The following is a 23,954-nucleotide window of genomic DNA, read 5'->3' on the forward strand; positions in this document are numbered from 1 at the left end:
ATAAAATGTGCTAAAACTGTAAAAGAAATTCTCTTCAATACTGAATAAGAGGGGAAATTAGCTATATATACAAAGAAAACTGTAAGTATGAGAAATTTTTTAAATTACAGACTTAAATGGGCATAAAAACATACTTTTTGTCTTACAGGTTATATTAAAAGAGAAAGTAAAAGAACTGAATTTACATGAAGTAAGTTGCCTAATAAGTATTTTAATCTTTTCTTGAACTGTTTTCTAATAAAGTGGTATGCTGTGGTATGCTTAAACATCTTTATTTTCAGAAGTTGAAAAATATTAAGTTTATTTAGCCTGGTCAGAGTAGCTCAGTTGGTTGAGCATTGCCCTGTGCACCAAAATGTTGCAGATTCCATTCCTGGACAGGGCACATACCCAGGTTGTGGGTTCCATCCGCGGTTGGGGCATTTACAGAAGGCAGCCAATCGATGTTTCTCTCTCACATTGATGTCTCTCTCTCTCCTATCCTCTCTCTAAGCATGTCCTCAGGTGAAGATTTTTTAAAATTAGGTTTATTTTGTCGTATACGGTTTGGCTCAGTGGATAAAGCATCGGTCCTTGGACTGAAGGGTCATGGGTTCAATTCCGGTCAAGGGCACATACTTCAGTTGCAGGCTCAATCCCCAGCCCAGGTTGGAGCCCGGGGTGCATGCAGGAGGCAATCAATTTATGTCGATCTCTCTCACATCCATGTTTCTCTCTCTCTGTTTCCCTCCACCTCCCTTCCACTCTCTCTAGAAATCAGTGGAAAGCCCTAGCCAGTTGGGCTCAGTGGATAGAGTATCAGACTGCAGACCAAAGGGTCCTGGGTTCGATTCTGGTCAAGGTCACACACTTTGATTGCAGGCTTCTCCCGGGTCCTGGTCCTGGTCGAGGTGTATGCAAGAGGCAACCAATCGATGTGTTTCTCTCACATCGATATTTCTCTCTCTGTCTTCTCCTCTCTCTTCCACTCTCTCTCAAAGTCAATGGAAAAATATCCTCAGGTGAGGATTACTATCTAAATAAATAAAATTTGGTTTATTTTGATCAGCTTAATAGAATACTTGAGGATGAGGTCATAAAAATCAATTGTGTGGCCGAAACCGGTTTGGCTCAGTTGATAGAGCGTCAGCCTGCGGACTGAAAGGTCCCAGGTTCGATTCCGGTCAAGGGCATGTGCCTGGGGTTGCGGGCACATCCCCAGTAGGAGATGTGCAGGAGGCAGCTGGTCGATGTTTCTCTCTCATCGATGTTTCTAACTCTCTATCTCTCTCCCTTCCTCTCTGTAAAAAATCAATAAAATATATTTTAAAAAAATCAATTGTGTGAAGACTTTAAGAGAATAACATAACTCATATTTTTAATAGGGATGGTGCCCATGTAAGATCGCATAGCAGCAGGGATGCTGCTGTCTGTCAATGCTCTATGAATAGGAGATAGATATGTTGGTTTTTCTACTCAAGGTGAATTTGCAGTAATTTCACTCTTAAAAATGTTCCCAGTAGTTCCTTCTTACCAATGTCACAAAAATGGCAGTGATTATTTCTTGGAGGTAGGAGTTTGGGGAGATGAGGCAGAGTAGTGGAATAGGGAAGAACACACAGGGAGAGGTATATCCTTGGGATTATCTTGTGTTGAGGTTGCATGGTGTGGTCCATAGGGGTTCCCTATGTAATTATGCTTTGTAACTTAAATACAAAAGTGTGTGTGTGTGTCCTGATGTATACCTTAAGACACATAGTCTATAAGAATTCTAATTTTATGCCTTGTGTTGCCTCTAATTACAAATGTTCAGAATTTATTTTTAATTTTAGGGCCCTTTCTCTTTCTCTCTTTCTGAGTTTTTGAGTTGGTGTTTAAAACAAGGACTTGGAAAGTTGCACGTGTAATATTTGTTTTCTTAGATTAACTATGGTGAAGCTACATTGCCCATCTCTTCTTTAAAGATAGATTGTGAAATTATTTGAATAATAATAAAAATGATTTATATTGTTGAACACCTTGAAATCCTTTGCTCTTTCTGCATATTTTTAATCAGAATTGATATGTTACAGCACTTTAGGCCTAACCTTGAATTAAACTCAAGCATCAATTACTGTTTGATTTTTTAAATTTCCCAGAAGTTAACTTTGGCACATGGCCAAAATTAACATGAAGTAATAGAGAGTGATCCCTTTTCTGTTTAGGGTCTCTTCTGACATACATTAGCAATATTGAATAACCAGGTTTGTCAGGAATAGAAGTCTTCCTTATTGGTCTGACCCATTGGTTTAGAGTCTTTATCCTAAGTGCACTGTGTGGCAGCATTGTCTATCAGAGTTAGTACCCCAGCTGTACCCACCAATTTCAATTCTGTTGGGTCTGACCAAGCTACTGATTTACCCTTCCCCTGCTATTTAAAACTATGGCTTGGAAAACCTAACCTTGCTCTACAGCTTGTGTTTAGAGGCATTATGCATTTTTCACAATTCATTTGGTTCTTTCCAGCTGCATTTTTTGGTAATGAAACTATTTTTTGTCAAACTTTTGTGTGTGGGTAGCCTAATTATACAGTGATTTCAGTATGAATACTGTTATTGAATAATTACAATAGTGAAAAATCAGAGACAAGCTAAGTGTCCATCAGTAGCATAATTAATAAATAAAGCACGATACACTGGAAGATCACCCACTAAGAGAGGGCGAGAGGAAAGAAAGGAAACCTGATACAGTGACTCATACAATGAGGTACTATAAAGCAGGCAAAATTAAGGAACAAGTTCTATCTAGAAGTACAGCAATCAACCTGGAAAAATCTCTAATGGGATCTTTTTGTTGTTGTTGTTGTTGTTGTTTTTTTCTCTAATGGGATCTTGATAAAAGCAAGTTGCAAGATGATATAAATGTTTATATCGTATATGTAAAATGAAATAAACACTAGGTTATTCATGGGTTTTGTATGCAATCTGCAAAGTGTTTTACTGTTTGAGAAGGACACAATGATCACACAGAGGAGGAGAAAAGAAGAAAAAGATTAGGGGAAATTGGTCGAATGGAAGTCAGTTTTATATGCAATGTTCTTGATTTTAAAGAAGGAAAATAAGTTAACATTAAATTTTAAAAATAATTTTTAAATTATTGAATACATAAAACATGTCAGGCATTGTACTAAATCATAGAGACACAAAGAAGCATAAAATACATACTAATTTATGCTCTCAAGAAGTCTCACAGAATGCCAAAACCGGTTTGGCTCAGTGGATAGAGCGTCAGCCTGCTGACTGAAGGGTCCCAGGTTCGATTCCGGTCAAGGGCATGTACCTGGGTTGCGGGCACATCCCCAGTAGGAGATGTGCAGGAGGCGGCTGATCAATGTTTCTCTCTCATCGATGTTCCTAACTCTCTATCTCTCTCCCTTCCTCTCTGTAAAAAATCAATAAAATATATTTTTTTAAAAAAAAAAAAAGAAGTCTCACAGAAGAGCGTGTAAATGAGAAAGTCATGGAATGTTCAGAGGGTGCTATTACCTGGTATATACACTGAGAGGTCTGGTATCACATGATCCATGATCTTTTTGGCTTTTGCTCCCATAAGGGAACCTTCCTGGGACCTTTCAGACTCAGATGCCCAGGCACCACCCCACTCCACCCTACCTCCCACAGCATCCTAGACAGTTAGCTCTATATCTGTGACTATTTATGTCATTTTTTGTTTATGTTTTTCCTACCAGTCTAGGAGTTAGGCAACACTTATAAGTGAAGCTAAAGGGTGATATATACATATTTGAGCATCTATACTAATAGTAGAGGAACATGCAAATTGTCTGGGGCGCCGTCACAGTAACAGTAATGACTGAACAGCAGGCTGTGTGGGGCAACCAGGCCAGAAGGGGGGGGAAGTTGGGGGCGACCAGGCTGGTGGGGGGGGGCAGTTGGGGGCGACCAGGCCAGCAGGGGGGACAGTTAGGGGCGATCAGGCCAGCAGGCAGAGGCGGTTAGGGGTGATCAGGCTGGCAGGGGTGGCAGTTAGGGGCATCAGGCAGGCAGGCAGGTGAGCAGTTAGGAGCCAGCGGTCCCAAATTGTGAGAGCGTGCAGGCTGGGCTGAGGGAACCCCCCCTTCACAAATTTTGTGCACCAGGCCTCTAGTCTATAATAATAAAAGCATAATATGCTAATTAGACCGGACAGCCGAACGACCTTCCAGATGTCATTCCAGACGTACTTCTGGACAAAGCCGCTGCGGCGGGGGCCAAGGCAGAGGTGGTTAGGAGTGATCAGGGAGGCAGGAAAGCAGTTAGGGGCGATCAGGCAGGCAGGCAAGTGGTTAGGGACGGTCAGGCAGGCAAGCAGTTAGGAGCCAGCAGTCCCGGATTGCCAGAGGGATGTCCAACTGCCGGTTTAGGCCCATTCCTGCAGGGATCAGGCCTAAATTGGCAGTTGGACATACCCCGAGGGGTCCCAGATTGCCAGAGGGTGCAGGCCAGGCTGAGAAATCCCCCACTCCCGTGCATGAATTTCATGCACCAGGCCTTTAGTATATATATATAAAAGCTTAAGCGACTGGTCAACTGGTCACTGTAATGTGCATTGACCACCAGGGGGCAGTCAACTTGGACAGACGAAAAGAGAAACAGGCGATTAGTCTATGAAAGATTGCAAGTAGAGGAGGCTAAGCTGCAGTTCTCATTGAGAGGCCAGGCTATCTGCCCAAATTTCACTGCTCCCTAGGGAGGCACGCATCCTGACCCCATCAACCCCTCCAGCCGCGTCCTCCCCAGGTAGCTGGGACCATGGGATGGAGGGAAGGAAAAAAGAGACCGCAAATTGCCAAACTGATTTGGCTCAGTGGATAGAGCAGCCGTGGGCAAACTACGGCCCATTTGAAATGAATAAAACTAAAAAAAAAAAGACCGTACCCTTTTATGTAATGATGTTTACTTTGAATTTATATTAGTTCACACAAACACTCCATCCATGCTTTTGTTCCGGCCCTCTGGCCCAGTTTAAGAACCCATTGTGGCCCTCAAGTCAAAAAGTTTGCCCACCCCTGGGATAGAGCATCAGCCTGCGGAATGAAGGGTCCCAGGTTCGATTCCGGTCAAGGGCATGGTTGCGGGCACATCCCCAATAGGAGGTGTGCAGGAGGCAGCTGGTCGATGCTTTTCATCGATGTTTCTAACTCTCTATCCCTCTCTCTCTGTAAAAAAATCAATAAAATATGGAGTTCGTGGTCTCTTTTTTTAAAAAAAAATATAGAGACTGCGAACTCCATCCCTAGCACCCACCTCCTCCTATCAGACTGGAGCCGCCCCAGGACTTGCAGGAAGGCACACAAAGTGGGCAGCCTGGCCATGCAGCTACCGCGACTCCCCAATCTGCCCTGGGCTACCCTTGGGCACTCACCCCACTTCTCTGAGCCTCAGTCTGCACCCCCAGCGAGGCCACGGGAGCTCCACCCTAGGAACACACTTCTCCATAGCTGGGTGTGGCAGACCAGGAGATGCGAGGGGCTGCAGTGGAAGACGGGGGCCAGATGCTCAGCTGACCGGGTTGAGTGGGGCCGGGATGAGCAGGAGCAGCTCCTTCCCAGCCGCCTGCTACTTCACGCACTACCACATCTCTGGGGGACGTTGGATGCCGATTTCAGCCCTATTCCCGCAGGCCACGCCCAGGGACCCATTTGTGCTCTGGGCCTCTAGTGATAATATATTGTCTTTCTATAAAGAAAAATATCCTCTCTTAAAACTCATAGTTTACCCTTTTTTTTCTTCCTCCACCTTTTAACAGAAACATAAATATAGAGGAACACATTTCTAAAAAAAACAAAAACATGTTTCTAGTTCTAACCATGCAAGTGAGATAATAAATGGCATCTGATGGATCTTGGGGTCAAGAGAAACAGGTGCCATGGAAGCTGTGACACACTGGGACATGCACGTACTGTGAGGGGAGTTGCTAGCACTCAATTCTAGCTAATTGTTGCCAATGGGGACAACAGTTGTTGTCAGATCTGGGGCTTTTCAGGTGAAGCCTGAGAGTCTTGGCATTAGTCTGTCATCTACTTGCTGTTTGCATTTATTCTTTAATTTGTTCACCACAATGTCCCCAGCTCTGGTTATGATGAGTAGTTGTTTTCTCCATTAAATTTCTTTTGCACCTTTGTCAAAAATCAGATGGCTATATTTCTGTGAGTCTGTTTCTGGATTCTCTATTCTGTTCCATTGATTTATTGTCTATCTCTTTAGCCGTAATTACTATAGCTTTATAGTAAGTCTTAAAATCAAGTGGTGTAATTCCTTTAACTTTATTCTTCTTTTCCAATACTGTTTTAACTAGTTCCTTTGCTCTTCCAAGTAAATTTTAGCATCAGCTTGCCTATATCTTAAAAAAAAATCCTGCTGGGATTTTGGTTAGTATTGCTTTAAATCTATAAATCACTTGGGGAGAAATTGGCATCTTTAACCATGTCAAGTCTTCTAATTTATAAACATATTATGTCTTCTCATTTATTTCTTTTTTTAATCTTTATTGTTGAAAGTATTACAGATATTCCCTTTTTTCCCTCATTGTCCCCTTCTAGTCCACACCTGCCCCCCACCCCAAGCCTTCACCCCTCTATTATCTGTGTCCATGGGTTATGCATATATACATACAAGTTCTTTGGTTGATCTCTTCCCACCCACCCACCCACCTCCTCCTTCCCTCTGAGATTTGATAGTCTGTTCCATGCTTCTATCTCTCTATATCTATTTTGTTCACCCATTTATTTTGTTCACTAGATTCCATATATGAGTGAGATCATGTGATACTTGTCTTTCTCTGACTGGCTTATTTCACATCCCCCAAAAGTTCCCGGACTGCAAGAGGGCGCAGGCTGGGCTGAGGGACACCCCCTCTCCAGTGCACAAATTTCATGCACCAGGCCTCTAGTATAATTATATTTGAACTGAGTTTTCTTATATGCAGCACATAGTTGAGAAATGTTTTTTGATCTACTCTGCAAATCTATCTTTTAATCGGTGTGTGTAGAGCATTTACATTCAATGCAATTGTTTTGTTTTGTTTTAAATTAAATCTTTATTGTTCAGATTATTACATTAGTTACTCTTTTTTCCACCATAACTCCCCTCCACCCAGGTCCCACCCGACCCTCGGCCCTCACTCCCCACCCACTGTCCTCATCCATAGGTGCACGATTATTGTCCAATCTCTTCCCTCACCCCCACACCCCTTCCCCCCCCCAAGAATAGTCAGTCCATTCCCTTTCTATGTCCCTGATTCTATTTCAATCACCAGTTCATACAGTTCATCAGATTATTTATTCACTTGATTTTTAGATTCACTTGTTGATAGATATGTATTTATTGTTCATAATTTGTATCTTTACCTTTTTCTTTTTCTTCCTCTTCTTAAAGGATACCTTTCAGCATTTCATATAATACTGGTTTGGTGGTGATGAACTCCTTCAGCTTTTTCTTATCTGTGAAGCTCTTTATCTGGCTTTCACTTCTGAATGATAGCTTTGCTGGATAAAGTAATCTTGGTTGTAGGTTCTTGGTATTCATCACTTTGAATATTTCTTGCCACTCCCTTCTGGCCTGCAAAGTTTCTGTTGAGAAACCAGCTGACAGTCGTATGGGTACTCCCTTGTAGGTAACTGAGTTTCTTTCTCTTGCTGCTTTTAGGATTCTCTCTTTGTCTTTTGCTCTTGGCATTTTAATTATGATGTGTCTTGGTGTGGTCCTCTTTGGATTCCTTTTGTTTGGGGTTCTCTGTGCTTCCTGGACCTGTAAGTCTATTTCTTTCACCAGGTGGGGGAAGTTTTCTGTCATTATTTCTTCAAATAGGTTTTCAATATCTTGCTCTCTCTCATCTTCTGGCACCCCTATAATTCGGATGTTGGTACGCTTGAAGCGGTCCCAGAGGCTCCTTACACTATCTTCGTATTTTTGGATTCTTTTTTCATTTTGCTTTTCCGGTTGGGTGTTTTTTGCTTCTTCATATTTCAAATCTTTGACTTGATTCTTGCGCTCCTCTGGTCTGCTGTTGGGAGTCTGTATAATATTCTTTATTTCAGTCAGTGTATCCTTAATTTCTAGTTGGTTCTTTATCACAACTTCGAGTGTTTCACCAGTCTTCTTGAGGATCTCACTACATTTATTGGCGGTCTCACCAGTCTTTTCGAGGGCCTTATTAAATTTATCGGCGGCTTCTAGACAGTTCTTTAAAGACCTTAAAAGTGTGGTTTTGGCCGAAACCGGTTTGGCTCAGTGGATAGAGCGTCGGCCTGCGGACTGAAAGGTCCCAGGTTCGATTCCGGTCAAGGGCATGTACCTGGGTTGTGGGCACATCCCCAGTGGGAGATGTGCAGGAGGCAGCTGATCGATGTTTCTCTCTCATCGATGTTTCTAACTCTCTATCTCTCTCTCCCTTCCTCTCTGTAAAAAATCAATAAAATATAATAATAATTTTAAAAAAAGTGTGGTTTTGAACTCTATATCCAGCAGTTTGCTTTCCTCCAATTCTGTCGTTTGTGTCCTGTTTCTTTATCTCAGCATTTTTTATGCTTCGCTGTGTCGATAGAGTGCCTTTCTGTGCTAAGTGTCCCAATTACCTGAGGTAGACACTCTTGGTGCACTCCCTTGTGGGCTGTGTGCACAGACTTGTTGTAATTAAGCCTTGATTGTTGTAGTTATCACTGTGAGGAATTGCCCTCCAGGCCAATTGGCTGTGAGAATCAGCTGTGTCTGCAGTGGGAGAACTTCTGTGCTAGAGACACCCCTCTGGGGCTAGACTTGCTTCGATGGGGCTTTGGTGCTCACTGAGTCTGCCCCCTGAGTGTGTCTTTTATGGTTCCACAGAGCTGCAAACTGGATGGTCCCACTCTGACCTCTGGGCTTCCTGGCTCCTGGATCCCTAGGGAGGTGCTGATCTAGCCTTTGCATGAGGCTATCCAGTAAAAGTCTCCCTGCAGGGCTTGGGCGGGGTGGGTCCCACGTGATCAACAGGGCGGGGTTAGCAATTATGGCTGCTCTCAGTCTTGCCCTCAGAGGCTCTGCTTCTCAGTGTCCCAGTAATCGCTGCAAGCCCCTCGGAGAGAAAGCTGCCCTAGGTTTCTGAGCGATACAAGACAGTCCCGCTTCTCCCGTATGAGTCTTGCCCGGAACTGGAGCTCAGAGCCTGAGACTCCCTCCCGATTGAAAACAACCACCACGCCCTCAGCTGCCAGCCTGCTCTACATGCACCTCCGCACCTTAGTATTTTACTTCAGCACTGTGCCTCCTCTGAGTCTAGGTATGCTTTTCTCTTTCCTCCTAGTTGTAGAACTTCCACTTAGCCAGCCTTTCTGTGGTTCTGGATGATGTCCGTTCCGTCTTTTAGTTGTATTTTTGAAGTGGTTGTTCGAGGCAGCAAACTCCGGTGTTTACCTATGCTGCCATCTTGGTTTCTCCTTCAAGGCAATTGTTGATATATTTAGAATTAGGTCTACCATTTTATTATTCGTCTTCCACTTTTTCCTCTCTTTATTCCTTTGTTTTCCTTTTCCTACCTTCTTTTCAGTTACTTGAACATTTTTAGTATTCTTTATTTATTGTGATTTTGACTATTTTTTGTATAATTTTTTAGTGATTTCTTAGAGATTACAAAAAGAATCAATATTTTCACACTTCAATTGGAATGTAGAAATCTTATATCCATATAGATCCTTTTATGCTTTCCCCTTTATGCAATAGCTGTTATAGCATATCTATATACATTGAAAATCCCATCAGACATTGTTAAATATTTTTACTTTTAACCACTAGATATATTTTAGAGAATTTAAGACAGGAAGAATAGTCTATTATATTTATCTAGATAATTATCATTTCCGTTGCTCTTTATTTCCAGTGTTCCAAGTTTACTACTTTTGTCATATTTCTTCTGTCCAGTGACCTTCCTTTAACAATTCTCATAGAGCAGATCTGCTGGCTATGAATTCTATTAGTTTGCCTTTATCTGAGAATATCTTTATTTTACCTTCATTCCTGAAGGTTGTTTTTGTTGGATATAGAACTCTGGGTTGACAGTTCTTTTCTCTTACCACTTTTAAAATGTGCCACTTTCTTCTGGTTTTTTTTATGATTTTCTGATAAGAAAACCCACAGGGAAAAAATATTTGCAAATCTTATGTCTGATAAGAGTCTAGTATTCAGAATATATAACTCTTACAGCTCAGTAATAAAAAGCCTACAAAATAAAATATCTTCAAATATTTATCCCAATCTTTTACCCTAAAAGGGTCTTTTGCAAAACAAAAGTTTTGATTTGATGAAGTCCAATTTGTCAGTTTTTTTTCCCCTTTGATTGCCTGTGCTTTAGGGATCATGTCATGCTTCTATGCCTATGGATGTCTAGTTGCTCTGACACCATATTGGAAAGTAAAGCTCATTTGCAAAATGTGATCTTTAAAGTTGTAAAATTAGGCCCCGGCCGGTGTGGCTCAGTTGATTGAGCATTATCACATACACCCAAAGGTCATCATTTTGATTCCCAGTCAGGGCACCTGTCCAGTCAGAGTGCATACAGGAGGCAACTGGATTCTCTCTCTCACATTGATGTTTCTCTCTCTTTCTCTCTCTCCCTCTTACTTCTTCTCTCTGTAAAAACTCAATTAAAAAAAATATTTTTTAGTTATAAAATTAATTTGACCCTTCAGGGAGCTTCTAAGAAGTCAGACCCGAGGCTTTTCTCTTTGTGATTGTCCTTGACTTTTGGTCCCTTTAGCACTTAACATGTCAGAATTTATCTTGTGGGATCTTTTTTTTCAGGTGACTGTGGTTTTAGAATGAGGGATCCTGGAAAAATAAGCAAATAAAAATGAGTGACTTGTCAAGTTCTTGTCCTTTGGTAGGATCCGTGCTGGATCGGAGTCAGCAGTCCCGACCGTGTTTCGGAGGCTGTGCAGGGAGGGAAGCTGGGTGTTTAAGGCCATAAGGCCTATTACACAGCTTGGAGATGGGAACATCATTCCCCCTTTACAGGTGGGAAGCTGAGGTCCCAAAAGGTCACTGCAAAGCTAGAGCTGCTAGAGTCTCATCTTTACCAACAGCGTGTTCTCAAACTTCCTCCAGAGTAAAATGGGCTTGAAAATAGTGCTCCCATTGCAGCATTGGGATAAAAGTCACTGATATTGGTAGACTGCCGTACTGCCTCCTCAGCTCTGGTCCCACCAGCCTGAGTTGGTAACAGTCCTAAGAAGGAGGTGGACAGGTAGTGTCCTCACGTTACATAGATGAAGGAACAGAGCTGGAGAGGCATCAGAATGGCAGAGATGACGCAGCTAGTGGGTGTCCAAGCCAAGGTTAGTGGTCCTGCCTTCCTCCCTGCTCTCCTACTGTCTTGGCAGTAATGCCAAGTCTGATAAGATAGTTATTCTTTCTCCCCTTCCTGAAGATCCTGTCTGCTGTAAACACAAGGCCCTGAGGGAAGAATGTTGGAAAGCCAACATTCATGGCACCGGCTGTGGGGCACCAAGAACCACATGTCCTGTCACGTAACCTAAGAAGACTGGGTTACATGTCGGAGGTTATAAACAAGTGAAAGAGAGGCCATGTCATCGGTCTGGGCAAGAAGTGTTCATGGTTGAACCAGGACAGGGAAGCAAGAGAGAAGGAATACAGCACATCAGTGCAGGAGACCTGGGACCCAGCCCAGCCACACTCACCAACTGCCTGGCCTCAGGAAACATGGTGTTTGCTCTGAGCTTCTGCCTCATCTGTAAAATGGGTAAAAGTGGTGATAGTTGGTGTCCCTGCACACTGGTAAGTGCTCAAGAAGTGCTGGCTGAACCCCAGCTTCTGGGTGTGAAGGAGAAGCCTGTTCAAAGCTGTGGAGCCTGGCCACCTGTCAGCTGTCCTGGCCCCATTTGCACATTTTCTCCAGTTTAATTCAGAGACTCTTGAATACATTTTTAAAAATACGTTTTTATTGATTTCAGAGAGAGGGAGAAAGAGATAGAAACATCAATGATGAGAATCATCTATCAGCTGCCTCCTGCACTCCTCCTACTGAGGATTGAGCCTGCAACCCAGGCATGTGCCCTGATCAGGAATCAAACTGAGACCTCCTGGTTTATGGTCAGTGCTCAAACACTGAGCCACACCAGCCAGGCTTGCATAACATTTTATATGACAAAGACAGATACTGACAGAAGGACAGTGCCAGAGTGAGGGCATGTTACCAGAGAAAGGAGAGCCCCAGGGCCTGCCCCGGGGCATGAGCAGTCCCTGTCAGAAGCTATGCTGCAGAGCAGGCAGAGCACCCCTGCAGAAAGTCAGCCCCTGGGCACACCACAGGCAGATTCCATCATGTCCAGCCTAGCTGGTGAGGACTCACCTAAGTCAGACCCTTCTGATTCACTAAAGCAAAGGAAACTGCCTTTTGCTTGCTTTCTTCTGCCACCTGCCCTTCATCTTTGAAGACATGTGACAGGAAGAGCAAGGAGGCTCTTCTTCAGAAGGCCTTGCCCAGTCAGCCTTTCTTTCACTTAAACTGAGGGACATTGTAAACCCCTTCAAATGGCTGGGCCTCAGGGGCCTGCACTTTACTTTGTGACCTGGGAGAGTGCTTAGCAGACACTTTTCCTCATCTGTGAATTTATCTTTCAGCTCTGTGCCGTGTGTCTAGAAGACTTCAAGCCTCGAGATGAGTTGGGGATTTGTCCGTGTAAGCATGCCTTCCACAGAAAGTAAGTATTGGCATGGAACTGTTTAAGGGAGCCTGAGTTTGAGGCACATCAACCTACTTGTGGGCTTGGAATAGTGCCAGACAAGCCTGAAGGCTTCATGATTGGTCTACAGTGCAGAAAGCACCCTACAGGGCAGGGTATGTGTGCATGGCACCGGAGGAATTGGGGTTGTGGAACACGAGCACCGCGGCAGGACTTTGGGCAGAATGCCAGACAAGCCCACACCTCCTGGGAGCCCAGGTTATAAAACCATTATTTAATGGAATGCTCTAATGAGAACTTCCACTCCAAAAAACTTACGTTAATCAAAACTGTAATTATTTTAAATCAAGATAGATGAGTCTGAATGTAAATGGTAGTGTCGGGCTCTCTCCTCCCTCTTCTTGCAAACATATTCATATTCCTCTTCTCTTGCAATTTTATGCATTTTGCATGTCTATTAGAAAGTGTCATTTCTCCTACTTTGCACCACCCTCACTGTACTTCCTCCTTTAAGAAACCATGATGACTGAGGGGGTAGCATGTTTGGAGCTCTGGCTCCTCCAGAGGATAAAGTGGGTTCTCCGTGGAGGGTGGAGCTCGTTAGGACCTGGCTGTCCTGGGCAACAGATGTGTTCAACATGCAGAATGTGTGGGCGGGTGGGCGGGCTGGTGTGCTGTGGGCAGGGGACTGATGTCTTCCCTCCTGTGGTGTCTCATTCTGCAGGTGCCTTATTAAGTGGCTGGAGGTTCGGAAAGTGTGTCCACTGTGCAACATGCCAGTTCTGCAGCTGGCCCAGCTGCACAGTAAGCAGGACCGTGGACCCCCACAGGGGCCCCTGCCAGGGGCAGAGAACATTGTATAGCTCACCACAGGATCAAACTGTTGCAGGACCCACGCTCACAGAGGCAGGCGGAACACACATGCTCTGTGTTGGCTGTTCTACCCAGGCACCAGCTGCCACTTCCTTTGCCTCATGAAAAACTCCTGGGCCAGCTAAGACCCAGACTTCTGGGTCATGTGACAACCAAAGCTGACAGTACCCACGTCCCACGCCAAGAGAAGAGAAGTTAAATGAGCCTGCAGGTTTGGTTCAAGGAGCTTCATGAGAGTCTCTTGCCAACTCAATTATATGCTGTTGTCCAGACACTTCTCTCCATGTCAGGTGACTTTTGTCAAGCAGAAGGGAAGATAAACACAAGTGCTAGAGAAAGGAACTGAGGGCAGGTCTTTAAAGCCACCCACACCCCGCCCCATGGACAGATGAGCTTCTATGCAGACTGTGCATGTCTGAGCAGCAGCAACCCTTCCCGGCAGCCCCTGAGCCAAGCAAAACCAGTGGTTACCTCAGCCGAAGCACGACTGGTTGCCTGGTTGGTGAGACAGTGCCAACAAAGGCTTTTCACCTTATATTCCTTTGATAAAATCATCTTGGAACCCAAGGACTTTGGTTACAGTGCCCCTCACCATCACTTCTCCCTCAGTTTTACAACATCTGCTTATCAAGTTACCTAAGCTAAAAACATTAGATGCGCTTGGAAAGGCCTGGTCAGAAGCCATTTCCTCTTATTCCACACCCACCTCACCAGTGAGGCACAGCCAAGCTGCCCATCAGGGGCCCCAGTGGGCCTGGGCCTCTGAGCCCTTGCTGTCCCTGTGTGCTCCAGGGGGCCCTGGAGAGCTGTCCACATTCCCCCATTCACAGTGTGGTTCCAGCATAGCTGCTGGTCTTGGCTCACTGTCTTGGGAGGGAGCCCCTGGGAGCCCTCAGACAGCTGAGAATGGCTAGTCCTCCTGGCCCTGCTGAGACAGGAGGATGCTGGCCCTCTTTCCCCTTCTTGCCCTCTCTCTTCCTACTTCAGAAAAAATGCTGGCATTGACTTTTTAACAACTTAAAACATCCCAAATAAGATCCCTCTGTAATTCTTTAGCCAGGGACCCACTTGAAATTGTAAATAGTTTCAGGAAGCTCCTGCAGGGCTGTTCACTCACTGGTGTGTGCCTCAGTATTCAGACTTGCGAAAACTAATTGCTATTGCAAGTATCTTTATAGGAGAGAAATGCATGTTACTCTTTGGCTCTTTCTGTCCAACTTTTCTAGAAGTGACTCAGAGTCCTTTAGATTCATGAATATTGTATAAATTAGCTAAGAACTTTGTAGTTCTTTTCCACAGCCCTGTTCTCCATCTCCTTCCATTCTAGGGATGGGTTCCTTGTCATCAGCTTTGCCTCTGCTCCCTCAGGACGGCTTCTCACTGGAAATGCTGTCTGCATGGTATGGAGAGATGGAGGAAGCTTGGCAACTCTGATGATGGCACTTATCCAAGAACTTTTTCTGGAATCCAGCCTCTGCCGTCTTAGAATGGGAAAGGGGGCCTGTCCGTGGCTCAGGTAGCTACAGTCAAAGGGTGAGGAAAATTCCTGTCAGCCCAGGAAAGTGCTGGGCAGAACCCAGTTTGGAAAATTACAGTCCACTTGGTCAGAACTGGCTGTTTCCGTGTGACCTAGTGTATGGTATTCCTATGGTATGCCGACTGGACTGTTTCTTAAACAGGGCAAGTAAAGTGTGGAATATTTTTATATGAAAGCCTTAGCCTGTTTGGCACCCATGAAAAGAACTATTTGTACACTTGGACTTTCACCCCGTTTCTGCATTCTCTGTAGCATAATAGAGTTGAATGCTGCAAAGCACCCAGTTTACAGTGAAATATTGTTAGTGACCAAGTAGGCTTGCTTCTGGACTAGCCTAGTTAATGACCACCAACCCATCATTTTCCCTGGAATGGCGTTGAGACAAATGTCATCTTGTCATTATGGGCTTCGAATAAGAAAGAGAATTTTTTCCCCTCAGAGGAATGCTTGTGCTCTATACTGCAGATTTCTTCCACTCAGTTCTGTAGGATTATAGCCTTCCAGTTGCAGCCTTTTTCTGTCCCTGTGTCAGTAACAAGGAGGCAGCTTCACCAAGTCCCTGTGTTTATAGGGAGGCTCATTAATTCATTTCACTGTGTCACAGCTAAAAGCAGCGGTCATTGGTATGCACTGGACCAGAGGTGCAACGCCAGTTTGGAGGAAAGCTTGAGAAGGCTGTGCCCTCTCCACTTGGCACCATAGTGGGTCTGCTTTGCCCCAGGAGGTGCCACTAATATGACCTCAACACTTGTGAATGTGGGGAGGCTTTTAAAAATGCATCATTTCCACTCCGATGGGGCTGGACATTGAAGTGCTGAGTGCCCGCTCTGCTCAGTCTTCTCCCCTTTCTTGGTGTGGTGTCCTTTTGCAGCACAGCCATTGTCACTTGGCAGTTAGCAACACAACCTGAATGCATTTGCCACCCACATTTGGGCCCTCCTCCAGCACTTCCCTGTACTGCACGTGGCTAACAGCGGTTAGTCACAGCACTGTGTGACAAAGGTAAATTTCCATCTGGACTTTTTTTAAAGAATGAGGCAAGGATCCCTCAATACATTCGGCTCAGGCTCACAGCGCACAGTGAGGCTGCTGTCCACATTTGTCTGAGTAGGTGACCTTTCGATAATCTGTAGACACGTGGGGACTCTGATCTGCTTTTGGGCCACTGGCTAATAACTTTTTTTTTTTTTTTTTTTTACTTAACACATCTTAAGCAGCCCCAAGATTGGACGTTACTTGTGTGCCATGGGTTAGTGGACTAGAACTCAGCCCGGAGTTCACCTGGTTTTAGAAATGAAACGAAACCAGCCGGACTTGGTTCTTGGTTGTTATATTTACTTTGAGACTGTGAGTTGGTTAGGCCTATTCCTGGAAGGGAGCAGGACAAGACAGAAATGACCAGATTGGAACAGGTGGCCCATGGGTGAGGGCATCTGGGCTGAGGGATACCAGGGACCTCCCACCATTGTCATATAGCCAGTTCTTCACATGTCTTGACAAATGAGTCTTTTCCCCAATGCCAAGCCCCTTGGATCCTAACCTCAGGCCCTTTCCACACACCAACTCCAAAGTCTGTCATCTCCATGGCCTCATCCCACTCTGTAAAGCTATTCTTAATGACTGTAGAAATTACTGGGAGGCATCCCCAGAGCTCTGGACAGAAAAAGTGACCAGACTGATTTGAAGCATCTTTGTCACTCACCAGCCAGGTGCCTTTCTGTCAGTTGCCCATCACCCAGGGACTATACTGGTATCTATCTACTGGCCCTTGCAAGGATTAGCTGTGTCCAGAGCCTGGCAGGTGACAGATCTGAGTCATGGGAGCTGATAATGGGCAACGTTTGTCACGCAGGTCATGTGGGGCTCCTGTTGTCCCAGGTCTGCTGGCTCCCTTCCTCTTCCCCTCACCTCCATCTGCCTTTGCACAGTGCTCACTGATTGGTTGCTCACTGTGGATATCTTTTTAAATTTAACTCTGAATAGGTAATCCCTCCCCATGGTTCATAAACCAGTCTTCCTTGTATCCCTGACCCAGCAAGCCCAGCTTCTCACCCCTTGAGCATCTAGTTTTGCTCCTTATGTATCCTCCCAGAGGTCATTTATGTATATACAAGTGCACACACGTGTATGTATATATGTGCGTGGAAGGGGGGGGGGTGTTCTCTTTTGCTCATGTGATACTGAAGTACATTCAGGAGCATTCCTATTCATATGGGAAGAGCTGTACCAGAAGTCAGAATATCTGTAAAAGGTGAGCCCAGAATGGGGGATGATCCTTTTACAATCACATTCCTTTTGAAAATGGCTTTTTTATTATTGATTGCAGCACACTGGAATTCTAGTTTTCTAAACAAATCAGAAACTGCAGTCCCTCCCTGACTCCTATCACACATGTCCAGATGACGGGAGCACAACCAGTTTCCAGACTTGCTGATCTGTGACAGGACACACAAGAGCAGGCTCTGTAGCCAAGAGCAGCAGTGCAGGCCCAGCAATTTTGCAGCCACCTGGACAAGCTGCCCCACACCATCTTGGCTAGTTGCACGGGAAGCCTGAGTGCAGCAGTGATGTCTCTTCACAACTCGCTTTCTTAGGCGAGCACCCATTTTTGAGGCAGGAGTTCAAGCAGCAGCAGCAACTGAAGGCGGAGGCACCTTTCTATCTTGTGAGGCAGTTGTCTCAGATGTTGCTAAACAAGTAGGTGGTCAATCATAGATGTTCGGGTACATGGGTCAGGCTCCTTTTCCCTCCCCACTCTAAAAAATGCTTCCCCTAGTTTTTTCCTAGCCCAACACTTTTCACTCAATGACATTCCCCACCTTTTAAGAAATATTTTTAAGTTCATTTTTGCCCCTAGAGGATATGGAAATTAAAGCTTCCTTTAGGTAGCCATGGGGTCATGGACTGGTGCCTGTTGGTCCTCACCCACCTCCCAGTGTCCTGCCACCCAGAGTTTCCCCAGGATTCACAGTGCTTTTGTGCCCCTGACCTGAAACTTGAAAAGGAATTGCAGGGAACCTCCACCCTTCTGTCATGTGATGAATCTCTGGCCCTGGGTTAGTCTTTCACGTTAGCTGTTAAGAACTTGAGTAAAGGACATGTCTAAATTAAGTGTATAAATTTAGGTGAAATTTGCAGTTGATAACTAGAATATGCTGGGTCATGGTTCTTTAGTAGATAAGATTAATGTGCTTCCATTTGAGAGTATCAAGAGGAACATAGAAAGGGTTGGTCAGTTTTCCAGTTGTTTTAGAGCCCACTTGTTCCAAGATGCTAATTGTTTTCTCCGTTTTAGACCAAACATCAGCATCTTTGCTTACCAATCCAGGGCTCACTTCTGTGGCTACAGGGACAAGGAGAACACCCCGCCTGCTCTAGGGGCATGTACTCACAAAGGGGCCTGCCAGTATTAAGGCACGTGTCTGTACTTTGATGTAGCTCCTGTGCCAGTACAAGCCTGGTGGATCAGCACCTCGGGCCAGCTGCACACCGTCCCTGTCTGCTCCTTCCCTCCCAGGTTCCGAGAGAAAAAGGAGGCAGATGGGACCAGTGTTGAAGTCCCTCCTGGTGACACCGTCTTCCAAGATAGTGTTCCTGATCATTGTCTCTGGTAACAGATCACTGCCAGGAAGGAAGGTAGTTTAGCCATGTAGTCTAGCCCACTGGGGTTCATTCACTAGACATAATGTAACTCCCTCAATAAAAGGTTTATGAAATGCTGAGCCTCAGGTTTCATAGACGTGTTTGTACACTAAGAATTCTGCAGCAGAATATTTTTAAACATTCGCAGTTTTTTGTAAGCTATATTTTTGTATATTTAATTGCTATTTTAAAGTTTTAATGCATTTTTTGCTAATTACTCTTGTTTAAAAAAATAAAACATGCATGTAATTGACTTAAATGTAAATAAAGAGCAGATTTTGAAAACTACTTAATGTTAATCATGTATCCACTGGTGGACACTCACGCCCCACCTAAGCTTGTGTAGCAAGAGTGGGAAAGTCAAGGTGAGTAGGACACAGCAACAGGTGACTGTGATGAAGGAGCTCCTGGCCTGTGCCCCCCCCCCCCCGTGTGGAGTGCAGGTCAGAGGTGACGAGTAAAGCACTAGGCCACAGGGAGGGGGCAAGCAGAGAAGCCGAGGCCTCACCTGCCCCTGGCCTCAGCTTTGCAGATGCGGCTGGACACAGGCAGTTTCCAAAATGCAGGCACTAGTCTCGGGAGTAAAGTGTCAGAACGAGGCCACTCCTCACACCTCTCCCTACACCCCAGACCTGCAAATAAACTTCTATTAGGAAGGAAAAAAACATCTCTTGGTCCAAAGTCACCCTGTGGTAGCTGCTATTTCTCCTCACCAACCCTCGCTGGGACTTCCGCAGACCGATCGGCTTCTGCCCCAGAGCTTTGGGGAAACTGTTCCCCTCGAGGCCGTCTCTGGGCCTCCTCGTAACCCTCAATGCAGGTGTCTGAAGGCCTCCTCTCCCGTCTCCTGAGCAACAGACCGCTAGCAGCCCCCTCTGACCTCGCTTCAGTTTTCTTCGCAGCCTTTCCCTTCTCTGCCCATCAACTGTTGTTATTCTCACTCTGCCTTGGTATTCACTAAATCCCCACCTACAGTTTGCCCACCTACATACACCATCATTCTTAGGTGTGTTATCTACAACCCAAAGATCCAGTTGCTATTTGGTATCAATTACAGCTCAAAACCAAGCCTCCCCAATAAGCTTATGCCCTTATAGAAACTTCCTCCCCCATATCCTATCATCACATCCCAATACTCAACCCTCTAACCATCCACCTGTCCCCACTGGGCCATCTACTGCTCCCATTTTCGTGTGGGCCTCTAGTGGGGAGCGTGGGGTAGGGCCCTCAGGCTACCATCTGGAGGGCAGATTGCAAAGGACAACTGCTGAGATAAGATGGCAGTGGTTTAAACTAGGGTGGTGGCAATGGTGAGTGGAGATTGAGTTTACGTGCATCTCAAGCTGGAGGGAGTGAAGAAGATGAGGGGGAGTGCAGGGGAAAGGATGTGGATACTTCTGTGTAGGGATGGCCTTGTAGATAGACAAGTAGAAAGAAGGGAAGGAGTCACTGCCTTAGGACTGGAGCTCAGAGGAGGTGCTGGGCATAGTACCTTGGAAGTCAGAATCAAGGTGAGTGCTGATGACTGCTTAGGGGAATCAGGACTGTGCCTGGAGCTGGCTGAGACAAAGGGGTCTGGAAGACAGAAGGAAAAGCAAGAGATCCACTGTGTTAGAACTGAGGAAAGCGAGGACATAAATGTTTGTTAGATTTAGTAAGGAGACTCAGTGGACCTAGCAAGACCCTCTCATGGAGTGACAGTGTGAGCTAAGAACCACCCACAAAGTGAGTGGCAACTGGGCCCTCGGAGGTAGAAGGCAAATGCAGAAAGGAGAGGGGTCTCTGCCTGTGTGCGCTCAGGCGGGTTTGCTGAGTTGTGATCACAACAGCTGCATGAAACAACCCATGTAAAGCACTGGCACAGCCTCTAAAACACAGGCGGGACCCACAACACAGGAGGTGGGGCCTGGGTCTCCACTAGAAATGGCTCGGGCTCCCTCCCCTTCTCTACCTTCTCCGCCCAAGTAAGCAGAGCCGGGCTGGGACAAGAGGGGCTCGAGAAACACGACTATGTTCCAGCGAAAGAGTACTAGCTCTGTCGGTGGTGGCTGTGAGGGAAAGGTGGGGCCACCAAGCGCATATCTGCAGGTGACAGAGAACAAAGGACAGGATAGGGGGTGAGGGGTGGGGGCTCAGGCTGAGGCCAGGAAGGGGCAGCAGCACGGAGACCCAAATGCCACCCAAGGGCTACAATTTCCACCTCCCGCAGTGTCCCTCCAGCTCTGCGGCCTGCATCAGGGAGCAGCACCCTCAACCCAAGGGTGCCAGAACCGTGCGCAAAAGTGGCCACCATCGGAGAAATGACCATGCCCTCACAAACATGGGCACGGGCCTCTGCTGCCCCCACGCGGCCAACACAGGCGGCCTAAGGATCCCAGCCAACGAGGGAGGAGCCCCAGCCCAAGCACCTCCTACCTGAACGACCCAGCCCCGCCCTCTGCACCCCTCCTTTTTCCCAGAACCCTCCCAGGCCAGCCTCCTGGCCTGAGACCACAAGGGCGAAAGCACAAGGCGGCCCCAGAGCCTTGGAGTTTCTTTCTAGTTCAAAAACCACTTTATACAAACCTTCATTGCCTTCAACAGCGATGCAGGCACCAAATAAGACACAAAATAAGACACAAACATAGCTCAATCTCTAAGGGAAAGGTTTTTAAAAATTATTCTGCACAGCAGAAAGAAAAGGTCCAAAGTCAATCTATATTAATACTCAGCTCAAAACCTGTCTCTCAAGCTGCCTTTTGAGCCAGCCTACCAGAGAAATCAGGGCTGCGCCTGGAGGTTTCTCTAAGTGCCAAGACCAGGAGTGGGTGAGAAAGGTGGGAAGAACCCCGCCCTGCTCCCCATAAGTTAATGGACACCTCAATTCCTTGATTTCTACTTGCCTAAAAGTGTAACCAGATTCTCTCCCCAGTTCCCTGGGGAAGAAAAAAAAAAGCAGTCCCTTTTATCTGGTTTTAGTTTTCCAGATTATGTCTTTTGTAGTAGCTTACTTCCATCAGCCCAATACTCAAGGTAATTCTGTTCACGGAGGAAATCCTGTCTTTCCAGAGAGACCGCCCTAGGATTTATGGTATAAAGTAACCTGCAATTGTCCTTCTAAAAGTTGCTGAATTGTCCAAGTTACAGGTATTGAACTAACCTGCCCAATTGAGTTTGCAGAACCTTGAAATAAAACATTTTTCAATATGTTCACACAAAGGCTAAATGCTCACCAGAGTTAATGCACAGGAGATGATCTCCAAGGCCATACTGCCAAAACTGTGCTTCGATTATGTAACACATAGTAGCTTTCCTTACATTTAGCAAGTTCAACAGGATCCCAAAACACAGTATGCTGAACACAGAACAGCTCTCCCCTGAAGTGGCTCCAGTGAGTGACACTGAGTTTCAAAAATATATAGCAGGTATTATAGCCAATCCTCACTGCCAGGGACATGGTCCACTTTATACATATACACATATACATATATGTCATTCCTTACTGGTTACTAGTTTAGGCTGAATTTTTAAGGGTTTGTCTTGATGACTTAGAAAAATCCACTTGTCCTTTCTTGCTTTGATTCAGGTAATACACAATCATAAAATTAAGTCAGTCTCTTAAAAAAAAAAGTTCACAGATCCCATTGTGGAAGGTTCCAGGAACCCCTTCCCCAGGTAATGATCAGGGGATCTTCAACAGCTCAAGGAGTGCTCCAACGGCTCCAAAATAACCCTGAAAGAAAAACACACAAAAAAGAGCAACTCTCCTTAGAATTGTTTAAATTGCCATAAATATGATTATGTTAAAGCCAACACTGCCCTTGATTCCTGACGCCCTTTTCTGAGCACCCATTTTGCGGAGCCCAATATTTTTGATCCATGTTTGGGAATTTAAAAATACTGTTTTTGATTCACAGCTCGTTAAATCCATGAATACGAAACTGATGGGTACAAAGGGCCACTGTATTTACTGAAAAAAGATGCACGTATACATGGACCTGCACAGTTCAAACTCATATTGTTCAAGGGTCAATTGTATTTCAAGACTTCAGAGAGCCTAAAATAATCTAAGTTCCATATGTACAGAAATCAACACGAGAGTCAGAAGCCTGAATGCAAATAGAAAACAGAGAAATGGACCAGCAATACTAACCAGAGAGGAAAATTAAATCAGCAGGCAATAAAAATGACAATATAAAAATCAAAATTTCATAAAGGGTTCATATTATAACTGTTGATATGAAGATATAAGTTAAAAAAATTTTACAAAGTTACTCTAAGAAATTAATCTCCCTGGCCAGGTGGCTCAGTTGGTTGGAGCATCATCCCAAACACCAAAAAGGTTGCAAGTTCAATCCCCAGTCAGGGCACATACAGGAAGCGACCAATAGATGTTTCTCTCACATTGATGCTCTCTCTCTCTCTCTCTCTCTCTCTCTCTCTCTCTCTCTCTCTCTTTCCTTCTCTCTAAAATCAATAATAAACATACCCTTGGGTGAGGATTAAAAACATAAAAAATAAATAAGAAATTAATCTCCAGGATCTACCTAGGAAAAAGGTTCAAAAAGAGGTAGAAATTCAGGAGAAAAGTTATATTACACATGACTTTTTATTCTAATATGAAGCAAACAAAACAAGTAAAAGTTCACAAAAAGCAGATGTAAAGGTATAAAAAAACAATAACTCAGTACTGATTTACTAATATAACATTAGAAGTAATAAGTTAGATGTCTTGAACTTTAAGCTTTTGATATGGGGAAGTTGGGCACTTTGGGTTTTAACTATGAACTTAATCAACTTAAAGGACAAATTTAGCCCTGAGTGGTTTGGCTCAGTGGATAGAGTGTCGGCCTGCGGACTGAAAGGGTCCCAGGTTCGATTCGGGTCAAGGGCATGTACCTTGGTTTGCGGGCACATCCCCAGTAGGAAATGTGCAGGAGGCAGCTGATCAATGTTTCTCTCTCATCGATGTTTCTAACTATCTATCTCCCTTCTTCTCTGTATAAAATCAATAAAATGTGTATATATATATATATATATATATATATATATATATATATATATGACAAATTTAAAGCTAGTTTAAAGGAAAAGCAATCTATAGCACTTTACATCCTACTTTGATTTCTGTTGATTCATATAAACTGTTAAAAGTGCACATATAATTTTGAAAGATGTTCATGATAACACCACTATCTAAAAGCCAACAACACTTGAAATCGTTCAACTGCCCCA

The 23,954-nt window shown here is 44.8% G+C and overlaps 2 protein-coding genes across 4 annotated transcripts in view; one reads left to right on the forward strand and one right to left on the reverse strand.

Moving 5' to 3' along the window:
- RNF24 (ring finger protein 24) overlaps nucleotides 1–19,028 on the forward strand; it is a 66,649-nt gene extending 47,621 nt beyond the window's left edge. Inside the window, exons 4-6 of the mRNA XM_059705636.1 lie at nucleotides 149–190; nucleotides 12,627–12,706; nucleotides 13,413–19,028. Of these exons, the coding sequence (XP_059561619.1) occupies nucleotides 149–190; nucleotides 12,627–12,706; nucleotides 13,413–13,551 (261 nt within the window). The 3' untranslated portion in view covers nucleotides 13,552–19,028. The remainder of the gene's footprint in view (nucleotides 1–148; nucleotides 191–12,626; nucleotides 12,707–13,412) is intronic.
- A 2,340-nt stretch (nucleotides 19,029–21,368) lies between these two features.
- The window catches only part of PANK2 (pantothenate kinase 2), a 37,940-nt gene continuing 35,354 nt past the window's right edge, over nucleotides 21,369–23,954 (reverse strand). For all 3 annotated transcript variants that reach the window (XM_059705635.1, XM_059705634.1, XM_059705633.1), the window contains one exon: nucleotides 21,369–22,452. In XM_059705635.1, coding sequence (XP_059561618.1) covers nucleotides 22,402–22,452 — 51 coding nt within the window. In that variant the 3' untranslated portion in view covers nucleotides 21,369–22,401. The remainder of the gene's footprint in view (nucleotides 22,453–23,954) is intronic.

This window comes from Myotis daubentonii, chromosome 8 (assembly GCF_963259705.1).
Source record: "Myotis daubentonii chromosome 8, mMyoDau2.1, whole genome shotgun sequence".
Classification (NCBI taxonomy): Eukaryota; Metazoa; Chordata; class Mammalia; order Chiroptera; family Vespertilionidae; genus Myotis; species Myotis daubentonii.